At 41.7% G+C, this 22,121-nt stretch overlaps 2 protein-coding genes across 2 annotated transcripts in view; both read left to right on the plus strand.

The window, feature by feature from the left end:
* The window catches only part of KNDC1 (kinase non-catalytic C-lobe domain containing 1), a 65,218-nt gene extending 63,341 nt beyond the window's left edge, over window positions 1–1,877 (plus strand). The window contains exons 27-30 of the mRNA XM_075504089.1: window positions 74–196; window positions 299–358; window positions 989–1,146; window positions 1,412–1,877. Coding sequence (XP_075360204.1) covers window positions 74–196; window positions 299–358; window positions 989–1,146; window positions 1,412–1,643 — 573 coding nt within the window. The 3' untranslated portion in view covers window positions 1,644–1,877. The remainder of the gene's footprint in view (window positions 1–73; window positions 197–298; window positions 359–988; window positions 1,147–1,411) is intronic.
* A 15,873-nt stretch (window positions 1,878–17,750) lies between these two features.
* Window positions 17,751–18,919, plus strand: LOC142411007 (uncharacterized). The gene is made up of 3 exons (XM_075504189.1): window positions 17,751–17,970; window positions 18,185–18,405; window positions 18,608–18,919. The coding sequence occupies exons 1-3, from the start codon at window positions 17,751–17,753 to the stop codon at window positions 18,917–18,919; spliced, it is 753 nt and encodes a 250-aa protein (XP_075360304.1).
* Window positions 18,920–22,121: the final 3,202 nt, after the last annotated feature.

A 22,121-nucleotide genomic window follows, 5' to 3' on the forward strand; every position in this document is an offset into this window, starting at 1 on the left:
AGATTTACTATATATATTTAGCATATCTTAATATTTTTTTATATATATAGCATATCTTAATATTTTTTTTCAGCTGCAGGTGAGCTTGTTATCAAAATTTCTTCTTACAGCAAAATGCTGCTATGAACAAAGAAATTTTGCTACTGCAATGCAAATCCTAGCAGGTCTGGAAAATCTTATTGTACGACAGTTACCAGTAAGTTTGGAGCTCTGTTCTGTAACTATTTTGCTTAACATAATCTTGTTCCAATATGGACATTAATATGAAAAACAAAAATATATTTTGTTTTATTGTAAGGCCTGGAAAATTTTACCTGCAAAAGTAGCTGAAATAATGGAGGAACTCAAGGCTGTTGAGGTATAGTATAAAGTCTTTAATGTAAAAATACTTCTTTGGGGTTGGGTAAGATGCAAGATCTGCTTAAATGGGTGCCTCTGCAGGATGAAAGCCATAATTATTACTTTGTATTATGAAAGAGATTTTAATTCAATTTAAAACTGTTGACTCTTAATCTGAGAGTTTACATTAATTTTCATCTCAGTATTTCTCAAAAATGTGTGAATAAAAAATCAAGACAGAAAAAGCAAGCTAGGACATTAGATACACTTTTTCTGATGATTTCTTCAGGAGCTTTGTGACTGTAATCTGTTTTGAAAAATCTTAAATGTTTATTTTATCACAGCATTCTCTTACTGATCTGTCCAATTATGAATCGTAGAGTGAAGTTCTAAAATGTAATTTTGGCTGTGATTTAGAACAATTAAAATTATGTATTAAGTATCTTTTGATTAAAGTTACTTTCTTTATTTCTGTACTTTAAAATGTTTGCTACCAGATTAATTCATAGTATTGTCTTCAACTTCAATGCCAAAAGTTAAAATTCATGACAAATAAATACGTGGTGCTAAACACATAAAGTGGAGAACTTCTTGTAAAACCTGCCCCAATACTTAACGTGAGATTTATCTGTGTGTATTTTTAAACTAGGTGTTTTTAAAAAGTGACAGCTTGTGCTTGATGGAAGGAGAAAGATTCAAAACACTTCCAACAATTCCATCAGCCCATGTTTTGGCTATGCATGTCCAACAACTTGAAACTGGAGGATTCACAATGACAAATGGAGCTCACAAGTGGACTAAACTTAGGTAATTATTTTAATTGTATATGTATGTCACCTAACTTTTTTAAATAGAATATTGTCTAATGGGGTAATGAGAGCTAATGCAACATTTCACAGTTAGCAATTTAAATCGTTTCAGTCATTTTGACATCTGACTAAAGGGACATATACTATAGAAGAGAATGTTCGATGCCTTTGAATTTCCTTCAAAGTTTGGGGTCTTGGGGCTTTTGTTTTGTTTTTATCAGCAGCAAAACAAACTAATCTTTTTTACCATATTCTCTTTCAAGAAATATTGCAAAAGTTGTGAGCCAAGTTCATGCATTTCAAGAGAATCCTTATACATATACACCAGATTTCAAGCTTCAGTCTTACCTCAGACAAAGAATAACTCGTTTTAAAGATGCAGACATTTCTGCCTTGGCAGCTGACAACTGTGCCAACTTCCATCAGATACCAGCAGAAAAACATTCTCGAAAAATTCAGGACACACTGCGCAGAATGAAGGCAACATTTCAGTAATTATTTACATTGCATCTGTTCTATTCCAAGTGTAGATTGTAAAACTGGATTAAGTTGACTTCATCTCCTGGACCAATTCCCAAGCAAATACTTAAGTGAAGTGACTTAAAATACTATTTCAAGTTCAGATGATTATATTTCTTAACATGGAATTATAAAATGCTGACTAATGAGATTTGAATCCCTGGCAACTGGATGACAGATCAAAAGAATAAAAATAAAGATAAAAGTAAAGAGAGAGCATAGATGAAAAGGATGATTAATTTTGTCACTGTTCTTTAGCATAAAAAAATAATTAGCCCACAAACAAATATCTAAAGATACTGTGGAAATAAGTTAAAATTACAGCTTCTGTTGCAAAGTTGGCCTAGGAGAGTTCAAAGTCTAGTTCATTAAATGTTGAATATATTTTTATATAAACATAGTACACTTGTATCCTGTCACACTGTGCATATAATTCAGGGACACAGATCCTCTGCTGTCCTTTGACTTTTGGTGTGTGTTGCTTTTATGTTGTGTATTATGAAAACTATAATTGACTTAAATAATTGGCCATGTTTTTCTTCAAGTATACTAAGGAAGGAGATGAATGCCATGCCACAACTTTTTTTTGTTTTGGTTTTAGTGTCATTGAACCAACCTGTTTCCAAATGAAAGTAAGATCTGAATCTAAATATTACCACTTTGTTGCTCTGCTTCTGCCCTCATGGCCTTGTGAAAACAGTAAATGTGAAATTGCCTTTTTTTTTTTTTTACTGTATTTGGCATAAGACTCACTTTGCCAATTTGTGTACTTAAGTGTGTGTGCGCATTTGATTATGGCTTTTGCTCCTGAGGTTGCTTTTGTAGATTGCAGTGCTCCAGCAGCATTAAATAGAAGAAAACTGTGTGAAATTTGGACCTGCAACTTGTAAAAGTTTGGTGCTAACCTATTTATAGAGCTTATACTTACAAGACCTTCTAAATGGCAATGAAATGTGATGCTATTGCTAAAAGTTGGTTGAGCTACCCAGGTTTATGCAAGGCCAAAATGTTAAGGCTACAAATTAGTTACAAATACAAGTATTTCTACTAGAGGGAGCAACGGTAGTATTGGAAGAGAAGTGGGGAAGGGCAAGAAACAGCTAAAATGAGCTCTGTTCTGAAAGTGATTTGCTAGGACTGTGTTTAAAAAAAATGAAAAAGAAAATGTTTTGAGAGATGTGAAGAGCAGATGTGAACTAACTGTCTTGGCATGTTTTAGTGATGGAGGAAGATAATGATGTAAGAACTGGCAATGTGCACATCTCTAGTATTTTGCAAATTGTACTATTGTATTTGACAGAAATGCATGTGCACATGTTAAAATGTAGATTTTTTTTTTTTAAATGTTTAAGAGGAAAGCTGCTCCTTTTCTCTTGTCAATAATGGCAATATATACATCGCAGGCTACCTGCTTCTCATCTTTCTCAGTCAAACACGAGGTATGTCTGTACTTTCCATTAAATACATCAGTTACTTTTTCAAACTAATGTATTAATACCAGACTAACTTTTGTGCTCTTATTGGTTTAAAAACTGGAGAAGTCAGTCCTCAACAAGGTTCTCTTGCATTTGTTCTACTCTTAAGATGATTTATTTTGTTATTTACCATATGTAGGTTTAGCATGTCATTAATTGTAGTATTCTGACTTACCTTTAAGGAAGTAAAATGTGTTGCTATTTCTCTAAAAATTGCCAAATGTAAAAACATTTAATCTTTACCTCCTATCTTTATATAATACAGTGATTTAAGAATGTGAATGGTAACCTTATCTTCAGACATACATTTCACATATTTAATCTATATGCGTTTATTTTAAAGAATTGTGTTTATTAGTAGTTATTTGTTTTTTCTCAATTAAAAATTACCATTCACTTAAAACCACGCCTTGCCTTTGAAAGACGGTAAAATTTAAAGTAGCATAAGCTTTACTAATGTAAAAAACTCCACAAAACTTGCTAATCACATGGTCTTAATAAATTCATTTTATATAGTTGCCAGTCAGACTGTTGAAATTACTTTTGTGGATTTACTTATCATTTATATTTTGCACTCATGATAATTAGCTCATATATTTCTTACAGTTTTATCAGGATTTAAAGCAACCTCTACATCTAGAAAATATTATGTTTATTCTATGACAATAACTGGTGCTATACAAGAATTTAAAAATCATCTCATGTCTTCTGTATAATGCTTCAGTGTATCAGACCTTATACTGCTATAAATGCATAGTATTGAGTTATGGTACTACTTTGGGGTGTTTTCGTCAATCAGATATTTAAGATTTTGTATTTAGACGCCACCCCACAACAACAGAAAATGTAAATAGCTATTGAAAAAAAAATCCCTCTCTTACAAGGAAACTGGTTTGCTTTTGTCCATGAGCACTGATGTATGGACATCTTATATGACACATTTCAGAATAAAGTTATGTCTAGCATATAACTGTACTGCTTATTTATGACTAACAAGCAGTAAGGGTTGGGCTAAATTTTTCTCTCTTCGTGAGGAAATGTCCTTGTAAAAGAAAACACAGGACAAAACATGTCAAAGAAGCAAGTTCAGTTGTATCTAGTTGGCAAAAAATTATTGGCATCAGTAATTGTATTGCATAAATGAGGGACTATACAGTCTGGCCCCATGTTTCCATTCCAATACCAAATTAGAATGTTTGGAAAAAAATGGAGTTTGTTTTTTAAGCCAGAATTGCCACCAGCTGTCCTAGTTCTTCTTCATTTTTTCCACACTTCCCTCATCTTGTTTTTATGTTGTTTATTTTTCAAACAGTGACCCATGGAGTTTCTGAAATGAAGTCTGCTCCTTGGGAGCCTTTCCAGTTGCTCTGTGCATTGGTGCTCTTTCTGTGTCCCTTTGCAGGTGTCTGTCTCCAGGATCCCTGGGGTTTTCAGGCCTCTGCTAGAGAGCTGGGAACTGTGTCCTAGTTACACTAGCTGCATTTGAAAGCAGGTTTCCAGCTCCAACACCTCCAGAAGCCTGCCAGGAAACGGGGATGAATTCAGTTGGATCCTATGACCTATTCCATAGAAGCCTGAACCAAGAAGCTGGAAAATATTTCATGAATCAACAGTGATTCATGATTCTGACAAATTTCTTTCCTTGGAAATTTGTCAACAACTTCTAAACTTTGCTTTTATGGTTTTCTACATTCTTCCTCTACGTATTGGATCGGTTTCATAAGCATTGCTGAGACTCATAACTTCTGTGAGTAGTGTATGAGATTGCAAAGGATTAAAATTTTGGGAAATCTGTTTCTAAATAACAAATTAATAAACTACAGTTTGAAAGGAGGGAAGCTGACAATAATTTTTCAGTGTTAAACATATGGTTGATGGTTTCAACCCTTGATATTATGATGAGGGAAAGAGTGCAGATAAATTATTTTTCTCCCTCATACTTGCTCAAATACAATCCAAAGCATATCCACATTTAAATTACACGTTGTGTTCTGTTTAGCATTTTTCCTCCTCCCCCCCCCCCCCCCCCCCCCCGAAAATCTTCTTTCTCAAAACATGTTTTATAAATAATTATTTTAAAATACATGTTGAGCTTTAGAAGGAGTCTCAAAGTATTGGAAATGCAGGTTTGAACAGAATTTGGAAACTCGAGCCCCCATGAATCAAGCTTAATTGAGTGGTCATCTTTGGGATTTGCCTTACTAACAGGTATTCTTCACCTATAAATATTTTTTGCCTTCATTTAGTTATTAAAAATATGAATATTAAAACGTAAGAAATTTTCAGATAGTCATTTTAACTGCCTCCACTACAATTTGCATTATAAAAGTTTTTCCCAAGAGATCTTGTAATTATTTTAAGTACCAATAAATGACTAATTTGTGGTAGAAGATTCCAATGGGGTTTTTATGTGATTTTGTACTCTAACTCTCTAAAATACATGTGAGAATGAACAATTCCACCTTTCCAATCTCTATTTAAAAGTTCTTGCAGCAAAAAGTTTGAAGGACCTCTTTATGTGACTGTTTATAATCTAGCAATGAGTGACAACAACCCCTGTAGACTAGAAACTTTGATTTGCAGAATCTTCTTCCCTCCCTTTGCAGAGAAAAGCTCTTTAGTTTCTTCTGTTGCAACGTTTGAATAAGGCTTCTAGCTATTACATGAAGGTTCTTTGCAAACGACCTGAAAGTATGCCAGGACAGCTTCAGCCTGGCATTATTTTGTGTGCTTCCTGTTCAGTGATATTTCAGTGTCTCACGTGCAGGTGAAATTGGCAGTTGCCGTATGACATCAGGCCATTTTGGTAATCTAGTCTAGGATCTGGTCTTTGCATCGTTTTATTTATTCATTTTTGGTCTAATGTAAATGATGCTTTTGTAACTTGCCTAAAAGGCAGAAGTTGAATATCTGTCTTGTAAATCTGTCCTGTGTCTTAGCTGTAAGATTATTTTATTTCTTGAATGCTTCATTCTAGTACTAGCGTTGGTCTTGTCATTCTGATATTGGCATTATGCAGGTGAAATACATACTTGGTTTAGATACTAAAATAGATACTGTATTTTAAACTGGTAGAATTCAATTGTCATAATGAAATTAAGAGCTTAGAGTACTGGACAATTTGAGTTGCCATTACCAAAGAAAGATAATTTGGAAAGCTTGACTGGTCACTGGTGAGCCTGAGCATCAGACTCAGAATTAGAATCTCTGCAAATAGATGCTTATTTGTGATCACATCTCATAAAGCTCATAAACAGTAACAGTAGCAAATTATTCACTTAAGTAACAGATACACAATAAGGTTTTTTGCAAACAAGCTAGGGAAACAAGTCTAGAAAAAACTGCTGAATGGCAGATCCACCTTTATTTGGATAACCACAGAGTGGTTGGCAGTGGCTTGTTATGAAAATGCAAGGTTGTGTCCAGTAAGGCTCTGAAGAGGTCTGCCTGCATTTCGTATTACTTCATGCCTCCATTGACATGCTCTGGTTTTTGAAGATGACATAAATCTGTGGGGCTCTGCAGGCATGCTGAAGAAGATTAAAATTTAAAATTATCTTGACAACTTGGAAAAATGACACACAATAACATAAGGTGTGTTACACAGAGACATATGAGAAGTACTGGCATAATCAGCTGCACAAATGTAGACCAGAATTACTGGGTTTTTTGTAGAAAAGGGAGGATAAAGAATGAAGTCACTAATGCTGGGGAAGCAGTGTCTTGATAGCCCCTCAAGGTATCTCCTAATTCTCTGTTTCTTGATGAAGGGAACTGAAAGGGCAAAAGGCTTGACAATAAAAGGCCAAAAAAGAACAGATGACTCCTGAGATGAGTATATAGATCCACAGACGTTAGCAAAGTAACTTTTCTTCATGAAGGTTAACTGCAAGACAAAGATGGGATATATCTGTTAAAGAGCATTGTTGGGAATACAAAATCCCCCAAATTATTTTGTTTAAATAAAAGATAATTGACAAAAAGACTGAAAGCTAGAGAAGGATGTGGGGAACTGCAAGGTCACCAAACACATAAGGTGAGATAGCTAACAAATTACTGAATACCTTAGGCTGCATCTAAAATTGCAAGGACAACGTATTTTGAAATGCCACCAATAGGCCCTCATTTTTTGTTTGTCCAGACCAAGGGGCATATTGCAGTACATGGTGCTTAACATCCCTACCCCCACCACCTGCTTATCCCTCTGATGATAACCAGGATGTGCTTTGATCTGAGCCTGGCAGGGGGACAGTTTGGACATAGCTTTGGGTATCTAAGCTAGTGCAGGAGCATGGGGAATAATACTAGACCTGTAGTACGCAAAATGTTGTTGCAATGTATTGGAGGGAACAAGCACATGCAGGAATGAAAGACAAGGGGAAAGAATACTAAAATGTATGTCAAAAACTTATATAGTTGTTTTAGAATCTAAAGACAGGCCTACGTAGTTTTTCTGTGTTTAAATTAAAAGGGCTAGGTGCCATAGTATGGGGTCTGTAACTCATCATCAGCCAGAAGGAGAAGTGTGGAGACTTCATTTGTACAAACAGGTTACTATTTAAGATTTTACTGTCATTAATAGAGAGAAACTAGTTGAAAATCTGAAGGTGGAAAGCAATCAAGATGAAAGTTACCATGAGACAACAGAGTTCATGATTCAAAGGAAAGAAAGAGATGAAAGAAGCAGAATAACAACAGTGGACTTCAAAAAAGCAAACTTCAATAAACTCAGGGTCTTGGGGAAGGGATTCTAAGGCAAAGAGAAGTTCAGGAAATCTGAGAATTTCTAAAAAAAGATTTCCAAAACAGGCCATATTTTAAGTGTAACAACAGTCTATCCTCACACAAAGGAAAGACACTGATAGAGCAGTGTGGCTGCATTAGGGGCTTATCAATGACCTGAAAAAAATCAAAAAAGAATACTGAAAAAAAGTAAGAACAAGAAGGCTGCATTGGCAAGAACAAATATAAAAGAACAGCACAGCAGGTTAGGAAGAAAACTGGACAGACAAAATGCTATTGCCAGCAAGGGAAAAGCAAAACAATAAAAATGGATTCTTAAATAATTTTCTATTATACAATCAGAGTTCTCTGCTTACCAGGAGAGGTGAATAAATTCTGCACCAGGCGGTGCAAAAGCCCACAGCGCTTGCTATTTCACTCCCTACCATCTAAACTACACCTATCATGATCAAAGTTAACCAGGAAACAGGAATGCAGATCAGAATGGGAGACTATCGAGCTAATTAGATGTATTAGAACATTAAATTCTGATTAAATCTGTTCTATAATAATGAGGAGCAAAACTGAAATAATCTTGGAATGATTATATTTTTGATTGAGGAAGAATGAGTGAGTTCCCAGAGAACCAGAAAATATTACTTACAAAAAGCGGACGAGAGCACAGGAATGAGTGGACAGGCAAGGTAAAGAGAATGACTTGGGGAATCAGCCAGATGAATTTTGATACCAGAAGAGTTACTGAAAAAGCTGTCTAAAAATCTGCAAGCATTTAGTATTTAATCTAAAAGGCTAACATGCATTTGTCCATAAAGTAATTTTTAAGTAACCTAATGGTCTCCTTTGCCAGGGTAACTGTCCCAAAAGATAAAACGGTGTCTTGTATGTTAAAGTCAATAAACCCCTTGACAATAGATCCACCTGACCTGATTATATATTAGGTTGCTAAGATCCAGATAGTGGTACTGTAGGGTGGATACACAACTAGTTAATACATCATTTCAAAGGGTAATAACCAGTGTTTATTAAATTGTGAAGATAAATTGAGTGGGATGTAGTAGGGGTAGGACTACCTGGATGTTACGAGTGAAAAGCAGGTGCGAATCCCTCAGGGATGAGGCACAACACTCAGTAAATGTAAAGCTTTGGGTTTATCGAAAGAGTAGCAGCATTACCATGGTGGGAGCCCTGGGGCACCGATGCTAATCACATGGGGACCAGATGCAGCGGAGCCCTGCTTGTGAATGAAGCTCAAGGGCAAGCACCGCAGGGGTGAGTATAAAACCTGCGCTGATTAATATATGCTACAGATGCAATGTCCTGTTTTGCTCATTTGCAAACTGATGTAATGCAGGTGCTGTTGTCCAAATTCTGAGATCCACAGCTGGCCTTCACCTTGGCACCCATACAGACGCAGGGGGAAGCAAACTATCCTGGCTTACCGTAACAATGAGATAAAATGTGCTTGGGACTCTACATACTCGGATGGGAAGAAGCGAACTATCCCAGGCTACAGTAATAACAAGATAAGAAGTGCTTGGGACTCTACGTACTCGAATGGGGGAGGCAAACTATTCTGGGTTACTGTGACAAAGTTTTCTCACGCCCTACACCATATTATTACGGGTCTGGGATTTTTACTAATGAAATACAGGGTGGGACGGAAAGCACACTTACACAGCATACAAGATTAGGACTCACAGTAATCATGATGATGGTTTAAATGTAAGCTCTAAATCTTACATTTCCAAAAGATAAATATGAAATGAAAAATAGCTGCAGAACTTCGGAAAAAAACTCTGGGGACCACAATGGATCACAAACCGAATATTAATCCGTGTGTACAGTTTTCAAAAGAAAAGAAAAAATAGGGAGACCTGAGGTGTACTATAGGACAGCCATATACAACAGAAGGTAATTATTTTGCTCTGTTTGGCACTAGTGAAGCATCAGCAAGAATACTTTACCATTTAAGTACTGCACTTAAGATACATCCACACAAAATGAAAGAGAATAGAGGACAGTAATAAAAATATGTTTAGAAAACATAAACAGAGAAAGGGTGAAAAAATTAGACTTATGTAGAAAAGATTAGGTTGAGCAGGACTCTGTGTGTGAAATGTTGCTGTAAAAAGTTATTGTAGCTACAGAGTGAATTTTCTCCATGCTCTGTGAAGCTTAAGGCAAGCAGTATTAATTTTGAAGCAAGGATGATTCAGTTTCAGTTTTTACATTGGAGAGCTTCATGTGGAGCACTAGAATAGGTACTCACCTGTAACACACCTGTAGGATCCCCTTTCCTGTAAATCTGTAAGAACAGATCAGATCAAACTGTCTTGAGTGTCCAGGCCCACTTGGTCCTGTCCCTGAGAAGGTAGAGGGACACAGCAGTGATCCTCAGTCCCTCTGTGTTCTTGGTAAAGTAGATTGGACACAAATTCAAATCCTTACCTGCAATCAGGGAATCCTATTAATTTGGTTATTAATTTCATTGTATTCCAGTCACTTCAATTTTCAAGGTTTAATTTACATTTTTCCACTGATACATAGCAAAAGAGTAGGTGTTGCCAGGGTATGCATTATTTGAACTTATGTAAAAGATGTTCTAGAGGGATACTGAATTTCCATTACGTACATATGCTAATGCAGTGGAAAAGTGACTTCGTTCTAAAGGCAGGAGAGGGGTAGAAGCCCACCATGCACATCTCTGTGTTGGGGGAGGGTAGAAAGCAAGTCTGGCCAGTCGTCTTAGCTGCCAAGAACTGAGTCACCATCCCTGGGGGTATTTAAAGGACGTGTACATGTGGCACTTAGGGACATGGTTTAGTGGTGGACTTGGCAGTGTTAGGATTACGGTTGGACACGAAGATCTTAAAGGTCTTTTCCACCCTAAATGATTCTATGATTCCATGATTCTGTCACTGCCTCAGCTAAACTTCTGCAACGTTTCCCCTTCCTTTGTGTAGCAGTTTCCTGGATGTGAAGTCTTAATATAACCAGGAGATGGCACAAGAGACCCTTGCAGCCTTTCAGATGTACATGCTGCACTATGAGCAAAGACGTGAAAAACGATCGGCCTCCCAGATGTCTGCCTGAAATCTGCCCATTAGAAACAGGCAAACACGAAATGGCAGAGATTTTTTGCATTCCATTTTTAAAACGAACGTGTTTACATTCAGATGCTCCCTTTAATGTTTTAGAGAAATGCATGCACGCACAACTTCGTAATTTTAAATCTTGGTTACCTTCTCTCGATGTGTAATGCACTCATTGGTGTAAAACCTGCCAAAGAAAGCATGCTGTATTGCTTGGAGGAAATAGACATTGAATTACACATTACAGGGGCAGTGTTAAGCACCTAACTATATTCCTGTCCTCACTCGTCATAGCCCAGCTTTTCCCTTATCAGTAAAATGAGAGGGGACGTCAGGATATGTCTGTGCTCCCTGTTTTGGGGTGCAGTGAAAGTAGATGGACAGAGTCATTTGTGCTCTGTTGCTACAGTTCTGCATCCTGCCAAATTTATTCTCTTCCTCTGCTAATAGTAACATTTGCAGGGTACTTAATGGAAGTGGCTGGAAGAAAGAAAATAGGAAGAAACAGTGTATAGTGAAGAATACAGAAGAGGGGAAGAAATAACTAGAAACATGAAATGGAGAAGAGCCTTGAAGTCAGGGGGGGAAAAAAAAGATAGCATTTCTTTCCATTTAATTTTAACAGACTGGTTTTGGAGCAGTACAAAGATCTGATTTATATTAGGTGTGAGTTAAGGGAAGGAAGAGTCAGTAAAATATTTTCACTGCTGGGACCAATGCATTTCAAAGCAGCATTGTATGGCATAGACAGGGATGGGCGCAGAAGGTGATAGATGACCCAGGGCTGCCAGCTGTGATAGCTCGTTCTCCTGCTGACTCATCATGCTCAAATGCTAACTCTAAAATCAAGGGAAAAAAAAAAAAAAGATTCATTCTTTAATAGCTGAAAGTGAAAAGTTACTTTCAGGAATGATAAATTCTTTAGTCATAGTATAGCTAAATTTCTTTAGAAGGTATTTGTGGGAAACAAAAAGTAAAAATAATGGAACACTTCTGATTTAATGCATTCTTAGTTTTATACGTAATAGGTTGTTAAATGTAACTTTAGAAGTAACCATCATGAAAAAAATTATCCTTCAGCAAAGACAGACAAAGAAAAATACCTTGATCTAAAATGTGAAGTCAGCCTCTCTGTTAGGTTTTGAAAAGATTTCAGGGTGTCTAAGTGTGACATTTTGTGGTCTTGATCAGATTGTTAGTCCAAATAGTCTGAACAATTGCTAAAACCAGTGGGATTTATGTGAATTTGCATATGCTCATTATTCTCTGTAGGTGCATCTCATATCCCTAGATAATTCATATTTTTAATGCAACCCAGATCCTAAAGCATAGTTATGCACCTAACAATTAATCCCTATCTACTTTGGAAAATAAAACCATTTCTAAAGACCCTTTTCATGCTGATTCCTTTCAACTAACAGTTTTAAAAGTCTAATTACTAGTCTAGACAGAATTAAACTAAATACAGACTTTTGAGCAGTTTTGTTTGAGCAGTGTCCATAGAGATCTCTCTCAATGACAGTATGACAGCAATGAGTGCTGAAGAAGAATTTACATGCCTGAAACTTGGCTGGTTTTCCAACTATAATAGTTTGTCTAATAAAAATTAAAACATGAATTTTAAAAAGAAAGAATCTGCTGGTGAACCTTGCTTCTGTAACAACAGTGGTACATGTTCTAAATATGGTCCTCATTCATATCAACTTTGACTTCTTTTTTAATAAGCTTCAATTTGGGTAAGAAACCGTTAAAAGCATAACAGTTATAAGTGTTTTCTTTCTTAACATTTACAGTATCTCTCTGCAGAATATATATCTTTTTAAGACATTTCACCAATTCTGCTTAGCTGCTGGTAACAGCCTTATGGTAAGGAGCCATGGGAGCTCTTGGCATTTTGAGTGCTGTGTTGATTTAGATCAATTCCAAGCATGATGAGACATTTAATTTTCATCTATGCATTGTCACTCTGTTTATTCCAGGCCCTCCTGGTATTTCTGCACATATGGTCTTTTCATTCCTCATGGAAAAGTAGCTCTTATTCTGTCAAAGAGGAAAAATTATAATAATTGATAATAAAGAGATTGGTTAGAGGCCATTTGTAATGCTTTTAAGTCCCAAAGAGTGATTTCTCAGAAATTACAATGGATGGATAAACATGCCAGGGCAAAGACCATATAAATTGTACAGCAGATGCCAGCAGCCCTTGCTTCACTGGGCAGACTTTCATAGGAAATCTGCATGTCCACAGATGAACACACATCCTCCTATGTGTCCTAAGCTGCCTTTTTCACTCTTTTAATTTCATCACCACCTAGCTACTCCCAAGGACCGCATGTTCACCGTGCTCTAGTCTCACAGGATCCTCCACTGTTACGAGAAAGGGTCACCTGCTGTTACAAAATGACAGTCCCCTCCTTTGGGCTTGTGTACCTCCACTGCAGCAAGGCCAACTCGTGGCAGTTTTTTCCAGTATCTGTGGGGAACCCAAGGTACTTGGCAGTCCTTACTTACTTATACCCTCTTCAGTTCCTTCAAAACTTCAGTAGGAAGGGGATATCTCAGAGCACAATCCTGCCCCTCTGTAGGGCTCTGAGCTGGCTGACTAGGTCAGGGCTGGCCTTTGGGTTGGAAGATATGGAGCAGCAATTAGTTCTCAAAGGCTGGGCTGTTATCCCAAAATACATCTGTTATCAACTGCCTAGTAGGCATCCAAGCAGGACTAGCTAGTTCTGCAGAACCTCCTCAGCCTGAGTCCGGTGTTGCCCATATATATTTCTGTGGAGCTGCTTTGCATATAAGCACCATTATCTTGATCCCAGCCTATCTGTCCCAGCTAGACATTTTATATAGTCACCTCTGGGCCTCTTTGAATGCAGCTGCTACTCACAAGAAATATAGGGGTCAGTGTCAAGTGACAAATCTCAACTCACTTTCATTCCCCTGGGTGCTAAAATGTTCCTTTCTACATCACCTCCCACAGAATGGCCTGGCCAGGGGTTGCATTTGGCATTATGATCCTCAGTCTCCTTTGGTCTTCAGGGAGCTGATGGGCCTTATTTTCATGGGGAAGGTGCTGACTCCCCAAAGAGAGCAACTATGTGTTGTACAAACACCTGCATAAAGTATTGTCATTATCTTAAGTAAATGGATCTTAAGACTTCTGCTAGTGGCAGTCATGTTGGTATGTCTGAGCTCTTTGTCTTAACCTCCTTGTAGCAGAGAGTGAAAGGTCCTATCTGCTCCTGCTTCACTCTGACAAATTCCCAAGGACTTTAGCAGGAGCAGGGTTTCATCCTATTGGCAACATCACTTGATTTTAAACATGGTATTTCTGAATCACAGTTTAGCAGGAGGTTTTCAAACAAACACCTAATGAATAATACATAGAAACAGAAAGAAGGCAGCTTAAGAATTTTAGATAAAATTAAACTAGCAGCTGTTAAATATTGTAGCAGTCATTACATCCAGAAGTCATCTGCCATCTATCCAGGATACTTACACATTTTATGTATAATGGAAATGAGACTTGGTTTAACCTTGTCACAACGTGATCAATTTGTGCCTCTGAGAGCTCAACATTTGACACCATCTTTTGGCTGTGACATTTGCCTCAATAAAATGCAATTAATAAACCAGCAGTGTATAAAGATGTAATTTGCAGCTCAGATGGTGAAAATGTCTTAAAATCTGTAAAGAAACTATGTGACAGATGTATCAGTGGATGCTAAAACGCAAGATTTTTTCTATTTTTTAGAGCACCATCATATGTCATGTATTCTTTTTGCCCTATCCAACAGCTTGCCAAGTGCCTTTATTCGTTGACATAAACTAAAGCTGGAAAAAATAACGTCATACAGATAGACTGTTTTATACTTTTTAAAAGAATATTTGTATATAGATATATAAGTATATATGTTTTATAAAGTATCTAAGTAGCATGTTAGTATACTATTTGTATTTATATGTATATATAATATTATGTAGGGACTAGGAATGGAAATAATTCTGGGCACAAGGGACATATTTATCTCCTTGGGATGGGATCTTGCCCCATCTGTGATGCAGAATGTTCTTAAAGTAATGAGAGAGATTTAAATTGAGAAGGAAGCTTGCAGGAAAGTTACACTTCCTTTTTCTGATGTTTGTGAGAATTTAGTCCTTGAGAAAGGCATTTTGCCTGACTGCAAAGGAGGCTTGGCAGGATTCTCCAGGCAGGTAATGGCACTAGTATTCCCAGTTCTGACTGGAGAGGCTGCTTCCAGGCCACATGTTAAATACAGCTAACTCAAGGGACTTGTCATTTTGTAACTCAGTTAACAGAGCAGACTTCTGCATGTCTCCTCTCCATCTCCTGCCTGCTTGGTCTGCTCTGTGAAATACGTTGGCACCAGAATTGGCCATCCATCTCCTGCCTGCTTGGTCTGCTCTGTGAAATATGTTGGCACCAGAATTGGCCAATGCTCAGAAGCTCTGGTATTTTAAAATATTTCCTTGGGTTTGTGGTGGGCGTGGTCTTCATATTTACCTAATGAAAAGAATAGTTAAGAACCTGTCCTTGGAATATTCAGGGTGGGACAGGGAAGCAGGGGGGATTTTTTAATAAAATAGTGGAAATTTAAACCCAATCTTGTACATTTTGGTCAAGTAAACTTTCCATTGTTAATCAGAAAGTGCTTGGGAAGGATAAATGGATTAGGTTTTAAGTAACTAGATACCAAACACTTTCATACCATGAAAAAAACCCAAATATATATGTCCTGCAGGGCTTTGTCTGTGCTAGAGGTGTTTGCAGCCTTCTTTAGATATGTAACAGATGTACAGGAGGCATTAATGCTTGAACATTTGTTTAGACATTTTTACACCAGTTCCCTTAGTTTCCTCCAGGAAGCTTGTTTAGTGGGCTCGGGCTATTGCTGTAGTGCAGGCTGCAGAGTCAATCCCTACCTGCACAGGCCAGAAACAAAGGGCTCCAGGAGAACTACGGTCATGCCTGGTTGTGGTAGCACCCACAGGTTCTCGATTGGTTATTGGCCACCTTTAAATAAAGGTGACAATAGCATTGGTATTTTTGTTGGTCAGGGACAATTAACTCTTGAACTGTGGCATCTAGTAGAGCAGAGGAGGACTCAGACTATGCCATGAGAATGAAGATGCAAGGAGAGACAGCTTAGAAGGGGCTCACAAGTCAAACTTGAACATCATTCAATGAAACAATTTTCTAGTAAGCAGAAAATGGTAGGATTTAGTGGTGGATGGATATAGCAATGATACTTTGAGCGGACAGGAAGTTGAAATGTTGGTTTTAGGAAAAGATAGACAAAGAGGGTTTGAGTAAAACTTTTTACTGGATTAATATAAAGAAGAAGATATATCTTTATAAGATTAAAATTGATACACTGAAAGATTTAGACATAAACTAATTATGTAGGAGGGTTTCGGTCTTCAAGCCTCTGCCTCACTGACAGCCTCAGAAATAGATAGAGGCATGGTTACGTTAACTGTAAGCTCAGAGAAAGTGAATGCTGAAAAATCCAGCAGGAGTGGCAGAAAACCAGAGCAAGTCACAGGGTAAAGGGACAGTAGAGCACTGGGTTTGTGTGCAGGTGGTAGAGGGTGAGTGTAAACCAGAAAGCAGGAACAAGGACAGACAAATCAGACACATGGTCATGATTTCTGGAGGTAGACTGACACCAAGCAGGGGGGTGTGATAGGAGTTATCAATGGTGCAGTCGTCCCAGTCTGTTCTTACACAGGATGGGAGGATGGAAAGGGGAGGGAATGCAGGGAAAGGGGTTACCCTGCAGGGAAAAACCGCCCGTAAAGCACCAGGAACGTTTTGTCAATATACTACAGAGGCATTACTGCAGCAGCCAAGTGTTCCTGGCGTACACAGAACCCAAAGATTGATGGGAACACTTCTGAAAGATATGCATAAGGTAATAAGAGGAAAGACAGGGAGAGTAAGATAGCAAAGAAACCCGTGTGACCTGCACAGCTGCAAGAGATCTGGGAGGGAAGATAACAACATGAATTCTGTAACCTCAGCAAAAATCTCAGCAGAATGTTAATTCTGAGGCAACAATTGTCCTTTTCTGATTCTTTAGTCCAGAAAACATACTTTACGTAAGCAGCCAGGAGCTGGCAGATTGGTACAACTGAACAGCCTCGACGTTTACATTTTTCTGTTTCACAGCCTTCTCCAAACCCCTCACCCTGTGCCTGGTGCTTATACGCTGATGCTGCAGTCCCGGGAGAATGTAATGAGCGAGTTTATCCACTTGCTTGCCTCAGCCCAGAGAGAAGCAGGCTTGGGAAGATCCCTTTAGACAGTGGGTCTTCTGCTTGAAAAGGAATGAAAAAGCCAGCTCTAGAGAAAGGGGGATCGGGAGCAGCAGCGTCCCCTCTCCCGCCAGCGTCCGGGGATGCTGGTCCCTGTGCCCTCCCCCGGGGGTGCATTCCCCAGCGCCGTTTGAGGCCGCTCAGCTCTATAAATGCCATTTGCATGGGGATAGGATGTAACAAGAGCTGTAAATCACTGACGGCGGAGTGAACTCCTCCAGGGGCAGACACGGCGGAGCCGAGCCTCCGCGAGCTGTGGCAATGTGTGAACGGTATCTTTTGTTGGGGGGGAGGACTGATGGCAATTAGATGATACTTATCTGTCCCTTTGATGTGTATTTACACAAACAACGTTTTCCTCTGGGACTTGCGGTATAAAGGAGGAGCCGTGTTCCTCAGCACCCTCCTTCCCGGCATCTCCGAAACAAGGCAGGATGACCAAGGCCCCCTTCTCTGTGGAGTGGCTGTCCCAGAGCAGCCAGGCCCTCAAGAGCCCCACCGAGGGCTCCCCACACCGAGCATCCTCCGCGGGCCACCGGCCCGGCTCCGGGCCCGGCTCCAGCCCCGGCTCGAGCGAGCGGAGCAAGGAGCAGTCCGCCGGGGCCGGGAGAGGCGGCAGGAGCAGGGAGCGCTGGGCGGCCCCCCCCGCTGCAGGTAACCGCGGTCTCCGCGGCCGTCGGGGCATCCCGCTGCTTCCGCGCTGGGAGCGGGGGGCCGGACGGGCCCTCTGCCGCCCCCAGGGCCCGGCTAGGGACCAGCCGTCCGGTGGCTGCCTGGAGGCGGAGGAGGCGGGCGGGCGGGAGGCGGGAGGCGCCGCGGTTCCCGGGCCTGGCTGACCCCTTTCTCCCCCTCCCTCCCCTGTCCCCAGGAGCAGGCGAGCGGCCGTGGGGCGCGGGGCAGCCCCCGCCGGAGGGCGGTCCCGAGTGCGCGGGACCCGAGGAGGCCGGCGGCAGGGGCGGGCGGCGGCTGCGCACGGCCTTCAGCGCCGAGCAGCTCAGCACCCTGGAGAGCTCCTTCCAGCGGCAGCAGTACCTGGGGGCGGCCGAGCGCCGCAAGCTGGCCGGCAGGATGCGGCTCTCGGAGGTGCAGGTGAGCGCGGCGGCGGCACGGGCAGGGGCACGGGCAGGGACGGCTTGGGCATGGGCAGGGACGGCTTGGGCACGGCGGGGCCACGGCGTGGGCCGGCACGGGCAGCGGCATGGGCAGGGGTGGCCTGGGCACGGGCCATGGCGTGGGCTGGGTGCCGTCGCAGCCTCATCTCTTCTCCTTCCCTCCTCCCCTTTCCCCCCAGATCAAGACCTGGTTTCAGAACCGCCGGATGAAACTCAAGCGGCAGCTGCAGGAGATGAGGACGGAGCCTTTCTGCAGCCCCCCTCTCCCTTACGGACCTCAGAGCGGCGTTGTGCCCTTGCCGCTCACGTACGTGGCCCGGCCACCGCCTCTGCCCCGGCAAGGGGCTGCCTCCGGGGGCTTCACCTTGGCGGCGCTGCCGGCACCCACCTTGGACCTCAGCAGCGCCTGCAGGGCGCAGCCTGTGGGCTTTTGGGCGGCACCCTGCTTTGTAGGGTACGGGGATCCCAGAGCTTTCTTGCTGGGTGTCTGACCCTCTGATATGGACGATGACTGAGGAGGATTTGCACTACTGATAGCTATCTGCGCTGCCCTTGTCTGTAACTGCCTGGTGGAGTTATGATGCAGCACTGCGCAAAATATTTTACAGAGACATGCCGGACAATCTGAATCATGGACTTCGGGCCCCTGCATTTATAGGCAACTGTGTAAAATAGAAACACAGCGGGACAAACACTAATATAAATGGAGTCTTTTCATAAACCTAAACTTTTTCCAGCTTTCATGTTAATTCCTTCCAGAAAGATTGTAGAGCTATTTATCCTGCCCTGTGAGAGAGCTCCTCTTCATTAAAGGAAGCATAGACTCCTTATTCTCTAGATCTGTTCTGGTCCCCTGCCATTTACTGAGGGTGAGTGTAAAAAAGCGTGAATTTCCCCCTGTCCTCCAAAGCAGGTCCCCAACCCCTTCAGCTACTTCCTAGGTGGCACTTTCTCTGATGGAACTGTGCTTTTAACCAAATATGTGGATACACCTGCTACTAATACTTAATACCGGGCTTAATATAGTAGCAGAATGGATGCTTTCTGTTGGAGCCCTTTAAATAACATCTAGAATATTATTTTGAGATGTTAAAAGTTACTTTCTAAATAAATATGTAAATATATCTTCACGCTTTCATGTGCAGCCTCAGTAGATTAGTAAGGGCCTCTTGCCTAAACAGATCTTGGAAAGGATCTAGCCTTGAAATTTCTTATCAACAAAATAGTATCTCGGCATCTCACATGCACCTAATGGGGTATGAGGGTGATGATCAAAAGAAATGTAACATGTCAAAGCCGGTTTTCCCTAAGTGGCAGTAAAGTTTGATACCATTGTGCTATGCACTTCTAGAATTTGAATAATGCTCTTGAAAACTTAAGATCAAAATGGCCTGATTTCAGGCTAGAGAAAGGGCTCTGAGAAATGATCCTTGACTGATGTAAATTGTCATAAATCTTTCAAAGTCAATTGTCAACTAACATGAAAAGAGCAATAAAAATTTCCATCACTTTAGAGTTGATCTTGGGGGTTATTAGAAGGTTTCCGGCGCACTTGTAATCTGGGCTCATATAATGAATGGTCTGAAGTTTCTGTGTCAGTCATCCTTGAGCACACCTATTTTCTTTTGTACACAGGGGCCAATCTACCACTTGAGTACACTTGCCTGGTAAAAAGCAACATTTTGTGCTGCTGAAGGCTGTGGCCTTTGATTTTCTGAGTAGCTGTCACATTTGGAAGTCTCCTTAATTATTTTGTAATCTGTGCTGTATTTTTCTGGCCTTTTGAGATATTAGTATTTGCTTGCAATTGCACAATTAATGTGGCTCTAGTGCAAGAGTTTCAGAAAACTAATAAGGGCTCAGGTGCTATCAATCATGCTGAGATCTCTTCAGGAATATGATGCAGTTTGGGATTAAGGAAATTTGTTGACCCGAGATAAAAATTCCCATTGAATGAGGCTTATTTCTCAAAGTCAGGTATTACTAAATGGCGATATTGAGTCGAAGAAAAAAAACCCTGCAATTCTCTCTGACTCTGTCAAAATGTCATTAGGGAACTGGGATGTTTCCAGAAAGCTCTGCAATAGTGAATATTTTCTATGCTCTAAAGCAGTGACATTTTTAAAACAGCAAAACAGTCAAGGCCAATAAATATACAATTTACCTAAAAAAAAGGTCTTAAGCCTGAGACTCGACTTGGCTATCCCGTTTTCAAGGGGATAGTGGTTGAGGGGTTAGGTGATCCCCTTATAATCTTGTACGGCCACAGAAGAGAACCCCACCTCTCCCCCAAATGCTTTGCTCATCCCGTACAAAAGGAGCAGGAACAGCCCTTCGCGCTGTTAGAAGCCAGAGTGTCGGGGGGCTGGGGGGGGGGGGGGGGCAGCACCCCCCGAGGGGACCGGCCGGGCGCCCCAGCTCCGGACCAAATGGGGGGAGGGTGAAGGGGAACGGGGGACGGGCACCACCGCAGCTGGGCCCGGGGGAAGTGAGAGAGAGATGAAAGGGCTCGGGAGGAGAGAGGGAGAACAAAGTGCTCCCACCCGCGGAGGGGAGCTGCTTCCGTGGGGACAGGGTTTGTGCGGGGGCGGAGGCCCCCCGCCCAGAAGGGTACAAGGGCGAGGCAGCAGCACACCGTATCGGGGTCTCCAAATGTCCCGGGTGAGCTGTCTCCCGGGGGCAGCTCTGGCTGGGCCCTGCCGGGGTGCCTGTCCCGTCCTCCCCCGGGTCTGCCCTCCCGGCCCCGGGGCTGGTAACGCGGAGCCGGCACGGCTGCGGCACCGGGCTCCCCGCAGCCGCCGGGCCGGGCCGGGCCGGGCCGAGCTGTGCGAGGTCCCGCGGTGCTCGGAGGGGTGGGGGGAGCAGTTCCCCCCCCGTGCAAAGGTTCGGAGCAAGGCAGAGGCAAGCAGGGCTGCCGGGACAACACGTAGTGCTGCAATCTTTGCCACGATTTAAGCCCACGGGGGTTGTGAGGACCACGCTGGGACAAGAAGGGCGGCGGGGCCGAGCGGCACTGGCCGTGGGGCAATCTCGGAGGTGGAGGCTTTGCTTGGGGGGTGCATGTATGCGGCTCCCTGTAGTCTTGCTAAGGCAGGCGGGTTTCGTGCTAGGGGCGCGGGCTGGTGAGCGGGGCTAAAGGGGGTGTCCTGTCTTTGGGCGTATGAGCTGCAGAGCGGCTGGCGAGGGAGAAGCCGGGCTCTGTTCGAAAAGGTGCTAATGATCACTTAACATAATGACTCCTTGGCCACATTTATACTCAACAGGCACACGAAATGTCTTGCCAGTGTTTTGGCAGCGTTAGCTTGCAAATGTGGTCCCGTTTCCCGACAATTGCTCAAATGAACACGAGAGGTGATGCTCACTTGGCTGAGTCCCTAACGGTAGCGGATTCTTCCGAATATCTATGATAATTCCGCTTCTACCTGCAAAAATCGGCTTTCTCTGGAAGGTAACTACTACATTCCAGTGGTCTAGAAAACTGTATGTGAAATCATTTCATGCTTGCTAAAGCGGCCGAAAACGTGGTTGCAAGTTTGATCATCTGGGAGAAATAAACCCAGACAAACCCTTCATGTTTTATTCCTGCTTGTTTGCATTTCTCATCCTCGCTGGTTTACCCCCGGCAGCAATAAAGGCGCATTAGTGCCAGCGCAGGACCCTCCCCACTGGCAGCCCCTCGCCGGCCGCCGAAGC

Source organism: Mycteria americana, chromosome 6 (genome assembly GCF_035582795.1).
Source record: "Mycteria americana isolate JAX WOST 10 ecotype Jacksonville Zoo and Gardens chromosome 6, USCA_MyAme_1.0, whole genome shotgun sequence".
Lineage (NCBI taxonomy): Eukaryota > Metazoa > Chordata > Aves > Ciconiiformes > Ciconiidae > Mycteria > Mycteria americana.